Source organism: Vanessa cardui, chromosome 6, assembly GCF_905220365.1.
Source record: "Vanessa cardui chromosome 6, ilVanCard2.1, whole genome shotgun sequence".
Lineage (NCBI taxonomy): Eukaryota > Metazoa > Arthropoda > Insecta > Lepidoptera > Nymphalidae > Vanessa > Vanessa cardui.
The window spans coordinates 2,772,711-2,796,503 of record NC_061128.1 but is presented as its reverse complement, the minus strand read 5'-3'; the positions used below and the strand labels follow the sequence as shown (position 1 = coordinate 2,796,503).

At 31.1% G+C, this 23,793-nt stretch overlaps 1 protein-coding gene across 1 annotated transcript in view; it reads left to right on the top strand.

The window, feature by feature from the left end:
- The window catches only part of LOC124530752 (serine/threonine-protein kinase DDB_G0283821), a 151,272-nt gene that overhangs the window by 35,609 nt on the left and 91,870 nt on the right, over window positions 1–23,793 (top strand). Inside the window, exon 2 of the mRNA XM_047105020.1 lies at window positions 6,998–7,153. Coding sequence (XP_046960976.1) covers window positions 7,022–7,153 — 132 coding nt within the window. The 5' untranslated portion in view covers window positions 6,998–7,021. The remainder of the gene's footprint in view (window positions 1–6,997; window positions 7,154–23,793) is intronic.

The window sequence follows — 23,793 nt, the reverse complement described above, 5'->3', positions numbered from 1 at the left end:
GTATAGGCAATGCAAAAAGTGATGAAAGTTCTACCGTGTCTAGAAACTAGGCAACTGGCCACATTAACTTTATTGTATATTTATAATGTGGAAAACGAAAATAAATTAATGATTTATGGCGACCAGGTCTGAGCGGGAAATCAATAAGTATATCACCTTTCTCGTCTATATTTGTAAAACGTAAAAAAATCTTTGAAGGTAATTGGATCGTCTTGGTGAGAATTTTAAGTAAATATTTGTTTTTCGAGTGTGACCTACAATATACTTACTGCTCTTAATACACCAAACAGACTCTGTAACTTAGAAATTTTCGGACATTTTAATGTTTTATAAACATGAATTAATAATTTTTAATAATCTGTATAAGTAAAATGGTTGTCCATACTTAACTTAGGAAACAAGGTGCAGCTTTATTTTTGCAGGCGTTAAATTTTTATATGATGAATATGTCATTGTAGTAACAGCCTGTAAATATCCTTCTGCTGGGCTTCCTCTCCCTTTGAAGAGAAGGTTTTGAGTTTAATCCACAATGCTGATGGTAACACATTTCTTCACGATGTTTTTCTTAATAAAAATTAAACACATATAAATTTAGTGGCGCTTTAGTGGCGCTGGATGCAAGTCTTATAATATAGCCTATCTCGGCTCTTATTATACTAGTCAATGTACAATAAAAGAGAAACATATTTGATGAATATTGGGAAATTACACAAGTAGTTGGGCAATCTTACACATTAGTGCAAATAACCGTATACGAGGTCTCCCAGATCTTGCTATGTCTGATTAAAAAAATTAGTTGAATACCCTTTTTTATTGCCGATTACAGTCGATTGGACGAACCTTCCAGGGGTAAAGATTGAACCAGCAACTTTCACATCGCTAGGCGACACGTTAACGTTGAACTATTAAGCCTTATATTATCTCGTATCTTAGTTGTTTAATCATTTAAGATAGGTTTAAAGCCTTGATCAGGAATTAGGGTCAGTGTTAATTGTATCATAAAGCTTACCAACTTCCTGAACGTCGACAATTTTCTAACACCTAATAAGCTATCGTTTCCTGAACGAAACGAGGGGACGATACAATCGGTGATGTAAAAACACTTCATTCGCAATGGTTACACAACACCAGAATCGGCGGTGATGCCGTTATAATGACCGACAATAGACAGCTCTGGTGTGGCACGGCCTTAATTCTCAAAATGGAGTACCGCAATTTACTATCGTAACGTACACGCGATGCCGAAAAATGATTCGCATTTGCATGTACTGGGATAATGGTGTAGCGCAAATTTAAATGAGCTGAGAAAGCCCAGTAGATAAACAACATGTATCTTTTATGCCAGTAAGTTCGCTGACATAAAACACTGAATCACTGAGTATTCGAGTTGCTGATGTAGACTTAAAATCTTACGTGTCAGGCATTGAAAGAATAGGTCGTGACGAAAGTTGCCTATGTTAATAGTAATAGTCCAACATTAAAACCTTGAAGAATAGAAGAGGCCTTTGCTCAGCGTTGGTAAATTTCCTTGTTGTGTCTATAAACTTAAAAATAGCATATCTGTCAAATTTAGTGGCAGTATTCATAATAGGTAAACGAGAACAACGTTTTGCAGAAGTCTTTGACAACTTCTACTGTCGATTGAGTGTTACGTTAAAACGGCGGAAACTTCACACCATGTATGCCTTGTAACGTCAATATTTCGCCCCGAAGTGATATAATGACGATGGTTGGGTTGCCTTGCCAGCCATTACATAAAATAAATCGTTACATTTAAAAAAATATGTTCAAAAATAAGCTGACGTTTCCCGTAGTATTAAGTACTAATAAATAAAAGGAAAGTAATCATGGAGTAAAGGTGTTCAGTATCTATTTGAAACAATTTGAAACTTTGTTCAGGTGTTTTTATCAAAGTGATAAAGTTCAGCCGGTGATGATTTTCAACTCATCGATTTATCTTAAATATGGAATTAGAAATATCAAAGCAATAAGAAAGTAACCATTTAATATTTCATTGGTGGTAGGGTTTTGTGCAAGTCCGTCTGAGTAGGTACCACCCCTTCATATTATTTTTACCGGCAAGCGATGTTTAGTATTGTTGTATTGCGATTTGAAGGGTGAATGTGCCAGGTTACACTACTATAGGTAAAAGAGCATTGGTTATGTAAGAAATGGTTAAAGCTTCATACGGCAGCGGTGACCACTTACCATAAGACTATTGGCCCGTTCGCCTACCGATACCATAAAAGATATATATACGATTGTGAATGGATGTGAGTGTGTATAATGTAACATTCGTGAGTAATTTGATTTCATGTTGCGGTATAATATAATAGTAATACTTTTTATACGCAAAAGATTTACTGTTATATTAAATTAGGCTTTGCATATATGTATATACAGTTATGTATAATTTTTCGTTTTGGCCTACAAATTATTTATACAGTTCTTTTATTTTTGTGTAGGCCTTAATGTGATCCATAAAACAATGATTGTTTATACGTCTTTTTTAGTGTTTTGTTTTTTGATCTATATCGCAATCTAAAATGTTATCAACTTCAATTCTTGTTGATGGATCTAATAAACTTTGGTTAAAATTATAGTCATGAAGATATTTTTTTTGTTCCAAGTTAATAACTTGAAACTATCATAATATAATGTCTTCAATATTTCTAAGGTCATTAAGAGTTGTTAGAAACGTAGACGCGCCATTATCAAGTGAATGATTAGACTTGTAACTCAAAACAATTTCTACTTAAATAAGTGTTTTGGAGTCGGTTAAATAACCAATTTCAAAAATTAATGGTTCTCGGTTTTTTTTTAACTACACGATTTAATCTTTCACTTTTTTAAGTTTTTGAACACAAATATTTACATCCAATTTTCATGAACAAAGTAATATATTGTATTGGTTGATGAAGTAGGTTCTTCTACAAAAAAAAAACTTGATAAAACGTCTTTTAATCGATAACTGTAATAAATATTAATTATTTTGTTGATGTGGTGAATGTTTTTACTATCTGGTCTAGACTCATTGAAGTGTCATCTTAGCCTTAAGCCAAAGTATATATTAATAAAAACGTCATTATGTCTCCTATTGTTTTCAATATCTATAATCCTAGGAATAATCCGAACGGGGAAGTATTAAGCGGTAACCATTTAAGATAAAGTCAACATTCCAATAAACCGCACTTACAAATAAATTCATTTGCGATTGTTTATTTTATAATTGGATCGTATCGGACCGTTCTATTCCGCGTTTAAGGAACCTTGAATCAGTATTTATAAGATTCATGTATTTTAGGAATGCTGTATATGGTATTTTATTGTTAGAAACTGGATATCTTTTATGTTAAAACTATTTCGTAGTGTTTATAACAGATATCGTAGAGCTACAAAATTATGTAGGTATCTACTAATTGGTGATGATTTTGTAAGTATAAAAATATGTATACTAATATAATATAGGAATAATATTATGATAGTAAAAATAGTTGCCATAATGATGTGCATTGTTTTAATTTAAAAAAAATAGTGTTATTGTGATTAATATTCTCAGTAGAATCTACTTTCCGAACCGGTGGTAGCTTCACTTAATTGTTAAATGACGATTCAAAAGTGCTTGTAAAAGCCTACTTGAATAAAGTATATTTTGATTTGATTTGATTTGAATATAGAAAATGCATAAACAACTACAAAAGTAACTCTCGGGCCTTAGCTCATTATGTATCCTTAGGGCGCAGAAATTTAGCAACGAAATATTTAATTTGAATAATTTGATAATAAACGTGCATTTCTCCTTCAAGTAAAATCTCTTCCCTGCTAAGTAAATCAACAAAAGTTATGTAATACGATTCAGACAGCATTGTAATGGCGCGCTGTTAAGTTGTAGTGTCCACAGCATGAGCGTTTACCTTTTAACTTGAATAAAAAAAACGAACGAATGTCAATCTTATGGACCGTATAAAAGGTCTATTTTTAACTGTAATAAAGTTCCAAAGGGATGAAAAGTGAGGTAAAGTTTCCGATTATGGAAATGCGTTCTCTAAGAGCTGTTAGTTGAGACACTGAAATTATGTCGCTTTATATAATTATTCGCCTTCCGCTATGATGTTTAATATGCAATTTAAAGTCCGTATTTGGCGTTATTAGGATAAGTTAACGTTTTCAATTATTTCCTTGTTTTCAAAATATGTAATTTGTTTAAATTAAAAGTGATGAATTCATTCACTTTGAAATACCACGATCTATCATAATCATTAATACTTTCCTTTTATTAATATCGTTTGAAAGCGATTAAAACAACAATATGTAATATATTATAATTTATCCATGAGATGTTGACGGAAATATTAAAGCAATTACGTCGTATTACTTAACATTGATATAGGCTTGTCAATCGCTAATTATGCGTTAGTACGCAACTATCATTTAGTGGAAGTGTAATTTTATGCAAACAAATGCGTGAAAGGACGCGGTATGGCTATTAGCTTGTGTCGCCTTGCTCTCAAACCGTCATGTCAAGGCCTTCTGACAATTGTTTCGGGTTGTTCAGCTTGTAAAAGATTTTATGGTTTGTAAACTTTTCACAGTTACTTAAGCTTGTCTCTAATATTTGAAGGCTGATAATATATTATTGTAGTGTCAAACATGCTCAAGCTCTTAGCTTTTTAGTGTTTTACCTTACTTCAATGCAATCGATATCACTGTCACTATAGACAAATGGACTCTATTGTACGCACAATGGATTTTTGATACTTATCTTAAACTCTTGCTTTGAATAATATGTAATAGATTTGACATTTCAAATATTGTACAATGCTAAGATAAACATTATAAATACACAATGATATCATACGAGCTGACCAACTAACTAAACCTGTAGAGATCGTTTATTTAATCATGTTTTTCTTATATTTTAAAATATTCTTCAGTTTGATTGATTAGTTACTTTAATATACATACCTAATTACATTTACATTTTTAGTAGTTTGTTATATATTGGGACGTTATTAGTATCGAATGACATATTATTGATTTATGTAATATAGCAATAATAATGAAAAAGTCAATTTGTAATATTTATGACGTACCTCGATGATATATGGTAGTGATTATAATTACTGGGCAGTGCGTAAATGTCGCAGATTGCATACCAGCGGTTCTGCGTAAATTTATATATAACTGACCAATTGGAAAGACTATAATGCAACCATATGACATATATTCTAATTTCACATCATCAAAGACCGCAAATTTCGTTGGTTTTACACGGTATGATTTTTTGTCTCTATCATTTTCCGTATAAAAAGTAACTGAGTTAACAATAGTTGTGACTGAATTGATTTTGGTTGGGCCATTAATGGACATTCAAAGTTCAGGAAGTGCAAAAAGTTTGAATGCGGATTCGACCATTAATCACTTCGAAGTTGTTTCTACATGAACAACAATGAAAAGTTTTCATAAAATATTACTAAATATACTGAGAATCGAATACGAAATCTTATTTTATTTTATGTCGATTGGCAATACTTATAAGAATACAATTGGAATTTTGTTTAACTTCGCTTAAGGAAGATTGTATTAGATAATTACAGCGGGTACTGCAGCCGCATGAGCTTGACTAGACCAACAAGACACATTGTTAATATATCATTTAAATGTGTCACAGAATATGTCTCATGTTGCTTAAACGTTACGTAATCGCTGAGATGGAGAACAAATCGTGCCATATAGTTTATTGATTCAGGTGTTCCCGTAAACGAATGACAAATGAAATAATTTCTGCGTGTCCACCTCCGCCATTACGTAACCGGTCACACGACACGTCTTGTTTGGGAAATGTTGATATACAGCTGGAATTTATTTGTTAAATCTCCTTCGACGTTATCTATCCCTGTTTAAATTAGATAACTGTTACAAATTGTTTCAATACATTATAATTTTAGGAGTAAGTACATAAGAAAAATATACAACTAGCCCTAAAATTACCTGTATAATAGACATGCTTTATTCAATTTTAAAATGAAGACCTACGATAAATCTTTGTCTTAAACTTTCGTCCAAGTCTCGTTTGATGTTGTGTTAGCCGTTAAAGCCAAGAAAGTGTTTAGTTTCGTCGCGTGTCCAGCGAAATCAATCAATCAACGCCTGTGTTAAGCGCAGCATTAAAAAGCTATCGTTAAGTTTGTATTTGTTAGAAATGGGCTAGACAAAAATGCGACTGTACCCTCACATGTCTGAGCTATTGGGCGACTGTTACTTCTATGCGATAAGAAGTAACAGACAAACAAATGTTTTCTTGTTTATGTAATACCGCAGATTCAACCGTTTCGATTTTATTGGGTAAGAAGGCTTAGCTAATTCAATCGGAGCAGGGGTTACAAACTAGTTGTGGATAAATAGCGGGAATTTATTGACTAAATGTATTTCGTCATTACGGTTTATCTTCTAAAATATAACTGGTATTGAACAGTGAAATTGAAATATAGACTAGGCTTAGATACAACTAGCTATAACTTATCAGATTAAGCTTAAATGTGATCGAAATCTGGAGGTGTTTTCATATAAATAGGCCAATTATATTGAAATATTACATCATCTTATTTACATATAAAGGACGTGTTAATAAAAAGCTATTTTATGGTAGAAGTTTTGAGAAATTCAGTTGTGAAGTCGTCTATACTTATTACAAAACAACTTGGAAGAATTATAAGCGTTGTACATACTTCGTACTTTATAAGTATGTAGTGGTAGATTTTTATTATAAAATGTCTGAAACGGCTGTTGTTCTCCAATTACAATATAGTTAATATCTCTGACTGACTGGCGGCTTAGTGACGTTGTATAATTACTAAAATAAAACGCAATACTCTTCTCTATTAATTCTAGTATTAGCTAACTAATACAAAGGTGAATATAAATGTTAATAAAAAATAGTAAACGGATTACAAAAAAGTTTTAATCTATTTTCATTTAATATATTTCTTTTTCACAGAGCATGCCGCCGCCCGCCTAAGGCATGAGTGTGCGCGGAGCGGGGGGGCAGCGCTGCCAACTTATCTTGCAGCGTTGCCTCGCGATCCACCTCACGAAGCCGGGCAACGCGCCAGATGACTTCTGGATGTACGATTCTGGTTATCTGCTGTTCCAGGTAAGCACTATATTTATATACTTATACCTATTTTATATATAACTAAAAAAGAACAACAGGTATTGAGGATGAGATTTTATTTTTAAGACGATTTTATGTGTTGTTCGTACTTTTAGGCGTAACTTTTTATTATTACGTGTATGGATATAAACTTTTTGATGTACCAAAAAGTTTTGTATCCATATACGGCGTCACAATAATATTTTATTCATTTTTAGTTTTAAAATAATTAAACTGTAAATATGACTAAAAATTTCTCAAATGTATATATTATAAAATAGTGCGTGAGAATGTGTTCTAGTTAAATTATATTAATTGATTATTATCAATGTATAAGGTGAGAGTGTGTGAATTTGGTATTAGATTGAATGAGTCAGGATTACTATTTTTACAATAAAATGTAATTACGTCCGGAGCACTTGCAAATTAATTATTATTTATTATAGTTAAAATTGACGGCTTACGAATCTGCTGAGAGTACAATTTCCTTTATACGATACATTATTTATTCTATAACGTTACATGAAAATACATAGTTTTTTTTATACATACGTTAACATCGATTATCTCCGCACACCTTGTTTTTTCCAGTTTCACTAAACTCTTATAAAAAGTTAACAAGAATTCGACATGTTTGTTAAAAATATAAGCGAAAGGGAAAATAAAGTATTAATTTTATGACCGCTTTGAGCTATAAAAAGTACTTATGAACTGTTCGCTTCTATAATGTTTTATTACACTTTCGTTTTTCGATGCGTGAGAAATGACTGCGTTAGCATTAATGTTTATCTGTGAGTAGCTTTAGATAATGCGATACATGAGTGAATAAACATTTCATATTTAACACCTTAAGCAAGTCACTTTTACACTCAACTTAAGCTTGAAAGTTACGGTTTTGAGCTATTTACGTTTATACGTTTTACAATACCTATAATAATACAATAATAACAATGTATAAAAACTAAATGATTTTTTAAATAAACACCTCCTCGTGAGATGCTATAATGTTCAAGTTGACAAATACATTTTATAACCTTACGTGCAACTTTGCTCTCTTTCCGAAGCAGTAAAGCACACTGCCAATTCTGCTTCCTGCAGCGCAGCTACTGGGAATTCCTTGAGAGAAAAAAACAAATAACTCTTTAACATCTAACCCGGTTTTCGGACCTGACGGCTAAGCATCATTACCTTTATAAATTAGCCACTAAGCCTATGACGTAGATTCATTTCAAACCTATTTTTTATCTTGATTTATGATTTGTAACTGAATAACAATTTAAGTCTTGTTAGTTATAATGTGTCAAATCATAGAATAAATCAAAAGCTATAAAAGATTAAAGAAAAATCTTTAATATATCTCAGTATAAAAAATTCGGAACGATTAATTTATATTTTCGATATAGTATTATGAATTTGATTAGACCTAATAAAAGAACGATTAAAAATCATTAGTTATTGATTTTACCGTTTGGGTTTAAATTAAATAATTATAAATTTTTACATACTGCTACATTTTCTTACCTAAATATAATGATTTAATGTCATTTCCAATGAAGTTATTGTTTTGGGGTCACAGCTGCCTCCAATTTCGTTCAACTAGACTTTCATTGCAGCTGCATTTCCATGGATTCTGATTAGAACTAGATCTTCGTTCGTCAGTGTGGTGAATGATTACATTCACAGATGCTACGTCTAGACATCTTATATACAAACGTAAGGTGATTACAAATTGATATTTCACTCAAAACTATCAGCGATTTCGGACATTTCTATATCAATCAATGGCCTATCAAAAAACTTTTTTTTATACTTGTTTGTATAGAATTTTTGTTAATAATACTTCGTTAATTTGGTATCGGTGATCGTTTAAGGATTTTTAAGTTTTTGTATATTTCAAACCAGGAGCTATTTAAAATCATTCTGTCCTGCGCACTCGCTGATGATAATATTTCAAAGGAAGTGTAAACAATAGCTTCACACTATGAAAACTTCTGACAACTCCGAGTAGCTGATGAGAGTATATCAACAGTAAAACCCGGTAACTTTTTATTGCCCCCTAAATCTAATAATCTCGGTAGCTTATACCATTAGACCGACGAGACAACTGCAAACCGCTTATAGGAGGAATAGGACCAGTTCTTACACAAGAATCAGTTTTCTTACCGCTTGATGAGGCTCATCCTTACTGAACATAATTTGTTCATCAATTAAAATTCTTAATTCCGTAATGCACATAATTATCTAACATACACCAGATGTTTCAGTTTTAAATAATTATAATTAAAATGCTTTCAGTCAGTTAATGAGTGTAATGCAAGCCATTAGACTAATCCAGACTATAACCGGTACATATGACCCAAATATATCACAAGTGCATCGGACTTGCATTATATATTGTGCTATTAATTTAAATCGAGCGAACTATATCGCTAATTTAGCTGTTAGTTTCATTTATGGACTTAGTATAAAGATGTAGCGTTTTGAAAATATTCTGTTTTTGTTTTTTATTATTTAAATAACTAATGTTAAATATATATGTCGTGAAATTAATTGTCTGAATTCGAAAAATAAAAAAATACATTTCGGCATAATGTGCATGTGTATATATTTATATTTTATTGTAGTACAATTAATAAAATATTTATGAAATCAATTATTAAATGTACAAAGTTGCAATTGGTGCAAAAAGTGGCTCTATCGCTCTAGCAACGATCTCTTCCAGACAACGTTTGGGCAAAGGAGCAATTGTAAAAAGTATTTCTATGTATATATCGGAAAGGGGTTCAATACATAAACATCATTAAAAAAGATATAATGTAAATAAATTATCTTTGTTACTGAGTTAAAATATTTTAATAACATTGTTAATGTGCTTACTTCAAGATAACAAAGGGCTTTCATATTACCTCGCTCGTTACTTAACTGAGATTTGAAGCCACAGAAGTATGTGTTGGAAATCTGAAACCGATTGGTCAGCGACAAAGTTCATGCATATTTAATGAATAAATTTGAACCTTATATCTATTGTTCTAAAGTACAATTTATTTTATTAATTTAAACACGTTTGAGCAATGTGCGTGATTCGTTCGGAATTGAGAGCATTAAAGATAATTCATGAATGATTTATCTGATAATGGATATTTGTGTCGATTTATTGATTTTTATGCATATTATGAATTATTTTATAATTATTTCCACTTTGAAACTGTTTATGACTAACACGTTTCCAAGAATGCGAATTCATACACGTATACAATTAAGCTTTCCCGGACAATACATTTCCTTATTATTGCTGCTACAAATAGATGTTCATAAGTATGTTTCACTAGCTACCCGACCATACTTCGCACGAGATAAATTAGAGATTTATCACCAATACCTATTTGCTTAAATAATAAAGCAGCCAATGAAAGGAAATCAAAATATTGTTCACTCGAGTTACTAATGACTTGTCATGCCAAAGTATTGATTTCAATGTGAAGCTGCCAGCCATCCCAGTGTAGATTCAAGACCGAAAAAACCAGCTCGAACGATTACGTACCTATTATGAACTCAATCTGGAAAAAATCAAACGTGAATGATAGCTTTAAAAAAATTGTATGGGGACGTTGATTGTTGTGAAACAATTTCAATTTATAGTCAGGAAGCCATAAGGAAAACAAAATGAATCTCATCCGACATCATCATCACTATAATATTGATATCCATTGGAGGTAAAATAAACACATACACTATAGATAAAGTTATTGATAACATTATGAATATAAGATACTTAATCTCCATATATCGTTTGAACATATAATAAAATATTTATTATATTTGCAGAAGCGTAATAAAATTAACCGAAGTTACGTGAGGCTACCATAGGAACTGAGAACGAGAAAGTACAACGCGGGTCACTTGCGGGCCCTTTATAAATCTTATACGTGCGTTGTAGCGCGTCATTGTTTCATTTTAGTATGGAGATATGTCAGCTAGATAAAATGAATGGCCGCTATCTTTGAGATTATGCGAGAATATTTTGTTAACTTTCATATTATTATGGAGAATATTGTATACGACAATGTTTCGCGCGAATGGAATCACTTTAATACTAAATATAATAATAAATCCATAACATTTTTTCGAGTGATTTACCTAAATATACTTATAAGTTTTAATTAAAGATTTTTTATTTAGGTACTTTTATGGAAAAAAGTATAGTTACTTTTCATATAATAGAGTGCCGTCCTAAGTTGTATATAGTTTGATCTAATGATTTAAGGTGATATAGAATAATATAAAATATGAGTGTCTACAAACGCAGTGGTTCGAACACATTTATTCCACAAACACCATCCTATATATGCCGCAACAATAAAGATAATTTAGAAAGAAGGTTTTATACGAAGACCTATACTTTTAGAACAATTTAGAGGAAAATATATGTATTTTTAATGCAATTAGGTTCAGGTTTGATTTTATTTCATCTCCTAATTCTATTTTTATTGGAATAGTGTAAATAACTGTACAAGTGATTTATGATTGTAAATAAAATATGGCATTAAATTGCAATATAAAAAATACGAATGTAATACTTTTAAACATTCATATCATATACTTCGGTATCAGCAAATTGTAAAACAAATTTGAAAAGGCATTAATGTAAAAGTGATATCTACAAATGGAACAAAAATATAACAAAACGAAGCTGAATGGATCGTTATTTTCAATTCGCTTCAAACAATGGATCGCTCGGTCGCTTTTGTTTGTTCTGAGATTTCATCTGTCCAGCGTAGAGTCGCCAGAGACGACGTCAGCTTTTCGGACATTATGGCTATAAAATTAAACTTTCAATGTATTTAATACAACGTTAAAACTATGGAAGATTTGGAATAGCTATTTATTTTAAGGGCTAATACTGGTAGTATTTACCTTTTGTTGCTATATATTATATGGACAACGTGACGAGGAAGGAAGAGATGTAGGTGCAGCAATAAGGCTAGATGTAAAAAGTTTCCTATGAAGTTTAATCTTGCTTCATACGAAAATTCATCAAATTACGTTCAGTGTGTTTTAGCCATGAAAGCGTACTAGACAAACAGACAGATAAACAGACAGAAAGATACAAGAGTTACTTTCGCATCTATAATATTGGTGTAAATAAATATAATAAGCACTACTATTATTGTTAGTTATTATTGATGATATTTGTCACATATTTATTGTCAACGGATGCTCAATTAAGAATAAAGTTCAATATTTGTTTTATAGTTTAACCAAAATATGTATTTAATTTAAAAGCATTATACCTGTATTAAATAATTTAAATAAAATGTTTATTTTATAAACAATTTATTGTATATATAAAAGTTATTTTTCATTGAAATAATTATTGAAATTATTAATTGTAATACACATATCGATGAAATTTCAACGTATAAGTACAATTCGCGCAATTTAAGTTAGCCTGTATATAAATAAGCTCTCAGTGATGCATTTCTGTGAAGCTGTAGGTCAGTAGGAAATAAGTGAAAATCGACTATTTACGTAATTGTAGGAGAACAGCACGCGGGTATAAGTTATTTTTGTTTTTTAAATTGTATATGTACATATAAATAATATATTTATTAATAATTTTTGAGAGATAAATAACAATGCGCTTATTGTAAAATGAGCAGAGTCAAATTTTATTTACTAATAATATTTAAGACAATTATAGTAACAATTAAATGTTTCTTACTTAGTTTTCAGTTTACAACTGACAATATACACATAAGTATATTATTGGCCGGGAAAGTCTTGTTATCGCTCTTATTCATGCCGAGTCTAGTCTGACGCCTCGTAATTTCCTCTGCAGACGAATCCGGGACACTTATGAACGAAAATAGTGTTATTGGAGAGGATTAAATTTCTATTGTGATATGAGATTGCGTTGCGATGAATTTAATAAAACTATTTATAAAATTCCTTGTTCCAGCCACGAAGCCATATAGTAATTTAAAATACGTATTTATTTGTATTAAGTTTTTTTTTTATATAATAATTTAAAAACGTATCGGTATTTTAAACATTAGCGACGTATGGTATCCATTTCATATAGTTTTTTATAACATCGCTGTTAGCGATTGCGTGATTATGACTTTGTAGATGTGTAAGAGTTTTAAACCATGAAGGTTTAGTATTACCATAATAGGGAAATATAAGATTGTTTGAGGTTGTCACGTTATGCTTAGATGTCTACACTTCTAACAACTGGAACAGCGCGGAGGCTTCGACCACTTCCTCGAAGGTATCTTTATTACGTTACTGTTCTACATTCACTTGTTACAAAAATAATGTCATCTTTTTTATAACAATTAAGTAATTAAATGTAATTTTAGGTTGTTATCAATGATAGCTACGAGTACTATCTTGTGATGATTTATTCTTATTATTATATTAGTAGAAGTTTGTGATCGACTGATGAGCTCTGGGTGCTGAAGATTTTATTTAGTTTAGTTTTATTTATTTTGATAGAGCACTAATAACTTCAATTTTTGAGAAAACAATTCTTAATTTAAAAGTTTATTTAATGAATAAAAACCTAATTATCGCTGACTTTGAAGAAACGCTGCATAAGCACTAAGAAGAGGCTGATACTTATTTTATTTAGTTTTTTTGCTACCTCTTTTAACCTGCAACTGATATAATTGGTAGCATATGTTTTTTATTATTAATAATCATATTATCCCTGAAAAATGTTATGTACTGATGTTGTGGATATTTACCACAGTGATTCAGCATTCGTGGTTAGGTATTGTCCTAAATAATAAATTTAATTATAATCTTATGTCTTTTTTTATTCTATATATAATGTGTGTTGGATAGTTGCATATAATAAAAGTTCTTAATACAACGATATTTATTTGATATTTATTTTTATGCGAAAAATAATTGCTATTATTGAGTATTAATATTACATGAAAATAACGAAATTTATAAAGTCTAATTCTAATTATTATTAAAAAAAAAACCTTTTTTAATCACTAGTCCATTTTGTGTGATCAAAAAAAGAATTTAGTGGCGAGAAAGAAAAGTCATTTCCGCTATGTCCTACTTAAATTGAACTCTTAAAAGGGTTCCCAAAACTTCACCTATTTAATGGTTTATTTTTAAAGCATCCACAAAGTGGTGTTTATATTCATTTGTACCAGAAGTTACACAAATGTTTACTTTTCGCTCGTAATAACTTAGCTTTTGTTCTTTGACCGACAGTGTCATAAAAACGATTGAAATTATGAAATTTTCACGTCACAAATGTAATAGATATCTAGTAATAGTTTTAAAGTAATTGCACCTTTACATCAAGCTTTTGTTGTTTATTTAAAAAAATGTATCATAATAAATAATATGACGAAATTGTGAATTTATTTTTGCAATGAAAATTAGATTTACAAAATTAGATTGTATATTATTTCTGAAGACATGCTGTAATATTGAAATTGTATTAGGTGGGCGTGGTTTAACAGAGCGGTGTGGATAATTGCTAAAGATTGTTCCATTGTAGAGGTAAAAAGTATATGTTAATAAATAAAAATTCCATATATATCCCAAAATGTCCACTGCAAATAGGGATAAGTTTTCTTACATATGCCAACTAATATTTGAACCTACGATCTTCAATTAAGTTTCACGTCTTCTGTCCACTAGACCAAAACGGCTCTATCTAGTAAAGTAACAGCCTGTATATTTCGCTCTGCTGGGTTAAGGCCTCCTCTCCCATTAAGGAGTGGGCTTGAGAAGGAGGCTTGGAACATATTCCACCACGCTGTTCCAATGCGGGTTGGTGGAATTTACATGTGGCAGAATTTCAATGAAATTAGACACATGCAAGTTTCCTTACGGCGTTTTTCTTCACCACCGAGCACGAGATGAATTATAAACACAAATTAAGCACACATATATAGTGGTGCTTGCCTGGGTTTGAACCCGCAATCATCAGTTAAGGTGCAAGCGTTCTAGCCACTGGGCCATCTCAGCTCAACCTCTATATAAATATATTTAATTAAAAGGCCGTTTATCTTGAATCTTTTCACACGTATCCGGTAAAAAGCCTTTCGATTTCTAAGTAAAGTTTTTGTTCAATACAAAAAGCTTATATATACTGATCGCAATCTCCGTTTTCGATTCAAACTGTTGTTAGTAAGAGTTTAATTTGTCATAGTTTAAAGTAACTCAGCCGTAGTTTATGTGTTATTGTGAATGAATTTAATTTTATGTTCTGTACACTTTTATCGCATTTCTACAGATTCCAATAAAGAGCCGTGAGAAACTACCGCGTAAAAAATCTATTACCATTTACTTTTAAGCCTACGGACCTTTTGTAACCTTTTCAAATTAAAATTAATTTTGTAAAATGAACATTCAAAAGTGGTTGTTAGAGGCTACTTGAATTAACTATATTTTGATGTCGAAAATATAATTAAAATATAGAACGAAAATACCTTTATTATTGAGAAAAGATAGTTTTTTATTAGTAGAATAAATGGGTCATACTACTGAGTTTCTTGCCGATTCTTCTAGGTAGAATCTACTTTCCGTAGGGGTGGTAGCTTCACTTAATTGTTAAATGACTGATTCAAAAGTCCTTGTCTCGGTAAACATTACTCCTCACAGGACCGAAATATATTTTATGTTTGTTCGACGTAGGTATCTATACAAATATAGTGCTTTTATAATTTATTATATCCATTAAAAATAGCAATTTTATAAAATTTTTTAGAAACTGCCGGGAGATTTTATTTTAAAAATTTTGTTTATATATTAAAATTAAAATAGTTAAAGTAAGCTAGCAAAATATTTGTTTGTTTTGTTACTTATATAGTTCAGCATATATAATTATAATTAAACATAGAGTTACATTTATTCGAAAGGTCGCTATATAAATGTTAATCGCACATTGTGTACTTTGCAAATGTCGCTATCGAGAGGGCCGGAAGCAACCCTGACAGACTTACACACAGCCGCACCACCAAGAAAACAATTTATAATTTACATCAAAATCCTGACCCCGGTATAAGTTCTTCTATAAATTAAACATAATTGATGAATAAATTATCTTACTCCTAACGCCCGTTATAAATGATATGCAACATAAATAAAACACTATAATAAAGTGAAATACTTGTCAATTATATCGTATAATCACTTTCTCGTGGTCATTTTGCACATACGATGGATTATCTATAAATCTTGATCGTTAAATGATTGGCTTACGTAAGTGATGATATCTTGTAAGTGGGATGGTCATTACCGTACTGCCTGCAGCGGAATGACGTTTTAAGGGCTTTTGATTAACCATATAAATTGTGGTCTCCAATTGCTTGAAGATACGTGACGTATATGTGAATGAGAAGTGCTTTTGAGTTCCGTGAAGATCATATAGCTACATATTAAAATAGATAAAACTTACGTGTATTATTTTAATTTATATTTGGAAGAAAACTGTGCAAATTATAAGTTCTGCTACATCCCCTTGATAGTAAGACGTACAATAGCACTATTCCTAACATAAACAACCAATAAAACTACAATATTTGTCCCTGCCGCCCAAAATTACACTGATTACATCGACCTGTTCCTAGCGATAGAATAACTTAATAACTTATTAATGTATCAGAACATACAATGATAACCACAAAGCGCTAATTCTGGTTGAAACTGTAGTTATATATGTATTTCTAAGTTCTAAGATGCAAGATAAATCTATTATAAAGATAAAAAATACAAAAGTTGAAGTTTCTTTTTATAAACACACATACTAAAACTTTTTTTGATCGCATGCTTCGTTAATATCTTTAATTGTTGAGATCGTAACACTAATGCTAGTGTATTCAATACGTCTCACATAAATGTCTTTAGAATGCCATTTATCTTGATTCAATTAATTTAAAATAGAACTGCTCTATTATACTGACGGATAGTTCATGTTTTGACCCATGAGTTAATCTTTTAAACGCTCGGGTTATATAAATGTTTTTGTAATACCACGTCTTAATTTTGTGCTTTCGTGAACGCAATTTTTTTGATGGTTCTCGGGTGATTCGTTCCATTTAATTGTATACCGTATGTCTTTGAGATAAGAGCTATATATTTTTAACGATTTTGTAAACATTCTCTACCCTACAGTACACGTGTGTCAATTACACGGCTCGTTATCGTTTTAACTTCATTTAATTCTATTGATACGATAATAGAAATCGTAATATACGTTACGTAATAAGCCCTTTCTATTGGAGAATAGGTTAAGAAAACCAGTAGTTGTTTATATTGAAACTTTCCTTGAATCAATGCAATTTTATAAATATATCAACGGAAGATACAACTGCAATTATTTACCAATTTCTGTTAAAGGATTTCCTTCACTATCTATTACTTTTTTTATTTTGCCAAATATTAATTAAAATATTTACGTTGTCAAATTAATAATTTTTATTTACGAACTATTTCTTCTCTTATAACAATTAATCATATCATATCATCTTATGTAAAATATATTAAACGTTACTTCTTCCTGATGCATCTGGCTAAAGTATTTACGGACTTTGTGAAAGCGATAGATCCGCCCAGCCATTAACTGTTCTATCATCATCATCATCATCATTTAACCAATCGTCGTCTATTGGACATAGAATTGGGAGAGCCTAAGGCACTCCAAAGCATAGCGCTGAGTTTTGCTCTCACACTCTAAGCAAATTTAAAATTTTTGGATTCGTTCCGTTGTTAATGGCATATTGGTGCATCGTATGTAGTCACTGTGCGCAATGTGTATTCCTTTTCCTATTTGAAAGAACGTTTTTCAATTGAAAATGTAGTGTCAGGTACAGTTAATATTAGCTGATCATGCGGCTTTACCGGTGCGAAATGTATAAAATTTTTCCTATAGCAGACAAGCTGCCTCCCAAATTTTGATTCCTCCAGAGGTGAATCAAAAAAAGGAGGCCTATATCCTCCCTGTGACTCAATATCTATACCAATGTTTAAGCGTGAAGAGGTACCAAAGTGATTTCCGCATTTACAATATTAGTATAGACTAGCGAGCCGCCCCGGCGTCGCACGGGTGCAATACTGATACTAAACATACTACAGAATTTGTTTGCTTACGACATCTCATTATAAACTTCTACAATTATACGTTTTGGCATGTGTACCGTATATACATTCATGTCCACGTAGTAGAAAAATTACAAACAGACGACGACGTCCGCGTGGAGTGGGAAATTTGCAAAACGCAACGCAACATACACCCGAAAGGTACCAGTATAAGCTGACCCCCAATTCATATCGACAACCATATCAGAAAAAGCTCAACTTAAGTTGGGCCCCGTATATTTCCAAAACTTTGTATTATTTGCGTATAAAATGTAGCCTAAGTTACGCCTTAGTACATTACCTACCCGCCAATGAAAGTCCTGTTCAAATCGGCCCAACCGTTCAAGAGATTACCCGGAACAAACGCACAGACAGACAGACAGACAAAAATTCTAAAAATGTGTGTTTTGGTATGTGTACCGTATATACAGACAAATGCATGTAGCAGAAAGCGGTTATTTTAATATTACAAACAGACACTCCGATTTTATTTATTTGTATGGATTATATGTATTTTTTGTTTTTTAAAATGTCAACACGGCTACTACTAGCCGTGATGACAGTATCTACAGACTTCTTACTATCAGCAGGACCATTTGCTCATGTTTTAAAAGAACCAGTAATCTAAAAGTTTGTTGTATTTTAAATTTAAACGCAAAAAAATTTAAGGTGAAAACAACTTGATTGAAATATTATCTTTTAAATTTACATATATTTTTAAATAAATTGCATGTTCATTCCAAGTCAAATGAAAGTCCGGGAACTCGACAAAATATCTGATTATAAGATTTCAAGTTCATTGCCGCTATTACACTTTTCTCGGTAGTAATTACTGTCATTAGTCATAATAATTGCGACTCCACGGCTATTTGACAAAGAGCTTTCCCATAGTGAAGATTTAGTTAACAAAATAATACAAAATAACATAGCGCCCAATAATACTTAGAAGAATTATTACTTTTAAGTTTAACCTACTAAAAATATTGCTAAGTTATAGAAATAAAATGTATAATATTTATTAATGACCGTATAGTAAATATAAGTAATGTAGATCTTTATATAGTTAAAAAAATTAACTAATCTAATTGTTTAATGTCTCAGAAAGGTCTTCATATAGAAAGTAATATGATAAATGTAATTGATATTATATATTCAATACCTTCTCTTTGGCTTAGTGTCTAGTTTATAATGTTGAATTTCCTCGGGTATCGGTTGAAATACCGTGTTATAAAAATAAAAATTATTAAGTTTTTCTTGTAATATTAAGCTTGCTGTAATCCAATTTCGATTAAGAGACTTTTTTAGGACAAAAGGTTTTATTAGAATTTATTAAAAGTACTGGTTTCCCATGAAGAGTCGTCAGGTGTTAGGTATTAAAAATATTATAAATATAAACAGATTTTTGTGGCACTTAATATAATTTTCTCTGGCAGATGCCTTTTTAAATTTAACTCTTATATATCATTCATTTTTCTAAAAGTAAAAGTGTATTGTTATTATGTACATTTATTTATGTAGCTATCATTATTCTCGTAATAAATATATTTTAATATAACGATAAATTATTTCAAAGAAATTTATGTGATATTATAATTTATAACGCTATTTAAACAATTACGCAAACGTCGTTAGAATTACATGTATATGTTTAATATGCCATATATTTTGGTCGCTTTTACATTCAAGGTTGTATATTTTTTAAACCTACTCGAATATTACTCTATATAATTATTTTTAATACGAAAGTAATTATCTCTATCTATTTTACTTGGTGGTAGGGCTTTTTGCAAGCTCTTCTGGGTAGGTACCACCCACTCATCAGTTATTCTACCGCCAAATAACAGTACTTAGTATTGTGTTCCGATTTGAAGGGTGAGTGAGCCAGTGTAAATACAGGCACAAGAGATATAACATCTTAGTTCCCAAGGTTGGTGGCTCATTGACGTTGTAAGGTATAGTAAAATTTCTTACAGCTTCATTGTCTATGGGTGATGGTGACCACTTACCATCAGGTGGCCCATATGCTCGTCCGCCAACCTATACCATAAAAAATCTAGACAGATAAAGAGTGTAGTTTAGACAAACTACACTCTTTCACGGCCAAATCACTGAACCAAATTTAATACCTTAAATCTGATGAAACCCTAATATACGAACGAGGCCGCAAGGGATACTTGTATTTTATATGCGATAATTTAATAATTGTACTGTAGTATCTTCCATATGGTAAATGATATTAAAATATTCTTATAACCAACACATTTAAAACGGAGTCTCTTAAACTACATGTCTACGAGAACTGAGAACTCTCATATGGACATATAAAAAGACCATTTAATTTATCTCGTGTAACACAAACATTGCCTTGTGGTCGCGCAGGGAAATTATTTAATAGCATATTTCCGTATGTTCCATAATACCTATCGCATATCATAGTACTAAGAACGTATAACATGCCTTTCTAATAAGGATTTAATATTTCTTATTTATATACTGATTTTAATGATTTTTTTTCATATACTATCGAGTTTAAAAAGCTTTTTCTATAAGAACTAAACATGAAAAGGAATAATTGTATGGGAATAATTTTAAGACGAAAACTATCTACAAATTTTGCAGTAAAATTGGCGTAACACTTGTACTCCGCGAAGTTAAATCGAGCGAAGGAAATTTGTGGAGCAAGTTTCTGGAGCCTACGCGCTTTCCATTCGACATTTGCTACCAATTTCACGTTGACTTTATTTTTCAATTTAAATGTTTAAAAGAAGTCAGTTTAGCTTTTACTATTCCAACATTTTATTAAGTGAAACGTTTTGGTGTTTTTTTTTTAACTTCACACACGGTTTTATTTATATAAAATAAAGCTATCCGTGTAGTAAACTAACGTTAAAGATAAAAGAAGTAACAGTCACTGCAAATCCGACGATAGCATAATTATTTTTCTCCTATTTTCCTCTAATTTCAGTTATTTCAATAACCTGATACGAACATCTTCCTCTTAAACTTCAATACAATCTCTGCAGTGGAACAAACACAGTTAGTTTCGCACTTATAATGGAATCGTCGGTCGTTGTCGGAAATAAGCACTGCTAGTGCTTATGCGCATATGTCGAAGGCGCGTTACTTTTTCTCAGCTTCATATTATTGAGGAGATCAAATCCGAACAAGCAACGATGCGTGTTCTGATAAATGGGCGTTATTAATTTATTGATACATGCTTGCCGGTGAAGAAACATATTGTGAAACTTGTATGTATGGGATGAAATTGTACTCATGTACATCCGCCAACACGTAGTAGATCAGCAGCATATTGCAAAAGCCTCCAAATAATACCTCACAAAACAAACAGGAAGTGTTAAGGCAGCGCTAGGACATTCCCGGACTTACTATTTGCAGTAATAATAAAATCTACAGCAAATGCTAATAATAATATATTTTAATTAGTATTGTGTATTTTTTCATTATTAATACAATAAATAAAAGTTACGAAATTACATTTCCGTAATCTTCCAGTCAGTTGCTATTTGCGTTATTATTCCTAACGTCGCTTTATTCCTTTGACCAAAGATGTGTATGAAATATAAATTACAGTAATACAATCGCTTCCGTAGGTTCATCACATACGATGTTTGACCTCTGAACCATTAGATCTTTAACCTGATACTACGACTAGTTATTACATGCATATCATGGGATATATCATAAATTACAATTTGACAAACAAGAGAATACTCTTTTATTTCTATATTTCAACTTTAATTTTTTTTTTATAAAATAAAAAGGAACAATTATTAAATGTCATTATTTTTTTCGTATATACAGGATAAAGTCGATCAATGTTGTACGTTAAATATAATGTATAATTTATTTGATGTATATTTTTATATAACAATTTTGTATGCCTGTTTCGTTGGCACGGAAGCGAGCTTAGGTCAAATTGGTGTAAAATTAGTTTGGAACTTATATATGGATATAAATATGTATATCAATTATGAGATCTATAAGACAGTACACAAAGTATTAATAAACCATTACTGATTGCAGATGATCAAGCAAAAAAGGTTTTATGTGCTTAACGAGTCACGAGGGCGTAGTACCTACTTTCTAGATCAACTCTATAACTCTTAATCTTTATTAGATATCTATATGAAATAATATTAATTCACTTGATCAAACATATTAACTTATTTGTAACAAGAAAAGGTTATTTGAAGGTGCTTTTGTAAAAATGAATCAATCGTGCATATACGGAAAAGAATGTAATAGTAAAGTCATGCATAATTAATTATGTCGAATTCTTATCAATAACGCCAATAAATCTACTTTTGAAATATGAATGACAATCTAGATTTGACTGTATTGGTCCGCTTTACCTTATAAGGTCATCGTTATAATTTATCAGCAGTTCCGGACTAAGGCGATAAAATCGTCTACTCTTATAATAAGTAATAACATTTCCGTACTGTAATAAAGACATAACTCTTTCACTCAATTTTGAGTAAAAGGTAAAAGCATTTAGAAAAAGTTATTGAGTCGTATTTAAATAAAAGTGTGTGATTTATTTCCATAGAAAGGAACGCGACCGAATGGATTACCGGATGTGTTGTAGTCACCTTAGCCCGTAAAACTGGCATAAAAATATAAAGCACATTATACTTATTTATTTATTTATTTATTTATTTATTTAAGGTTCGTCAAGTTACAAATCAAATGGGTTGATACGTTACAATTATAATAAAGCTACGTAAATTTAAGCAATTTGTAACTTTGTGTAGACAAACACCACATGCATATACATTTAAGTGAGAAAGAAGCTAATGAGTAATAAAGTTATACAATAAAATATGATTCTTATCTAATAGAAAAAAAAAGACAAAACCGTAGTAAGGATAAATTACACATAAAACAGTATAAAAATAAAAATAAAATACAGACAAATAAAATTTAAATACACAGACATTAAGGATAACTTAGTCGTTTCTTTTTGAGACTGTCAGGTGTACACGAAAAGATATCTATTTGTTCGGCATATTTATTTGATAAGCGACTCAAACGCGGAATAGGTGAGTTAGCACCGAGTACAGTTCGACGGATTGGTGGCACAAAAGGTGCAATAGGGTTACGCGGATATTTATAAGGCACTCTTAATCGTAGACGTGATAGGATCTTTGGACAATTATAATGAGAGTTAAGTAATTTGTTGAGAAAGACTAAATCTAGAATGTCCTCACGTTCTTTTAGTGAGCTCATTTCAAAGTACCTTAACCTATCAGCATATGACTTAACATCCTCTGCTATACCTTCAGATTGTGCTAAGTGCCAAAGAAATCGTTTCTGCACACGCTCGAGTCTCAGTGAGTGGGTAGAATAGTGAGGTCTCCAAACTACGCAACAGTATTCGAGCAAGCTTCGTACGAGACTATTGTATAGCATGATCTTAGTTTTCCTCTGAATGAAAACTTTACAGTTTCTCATAACAAAACCTAGCATACGTGACGCTTTGTTTATGATGTTAGTTAAATGGTTAT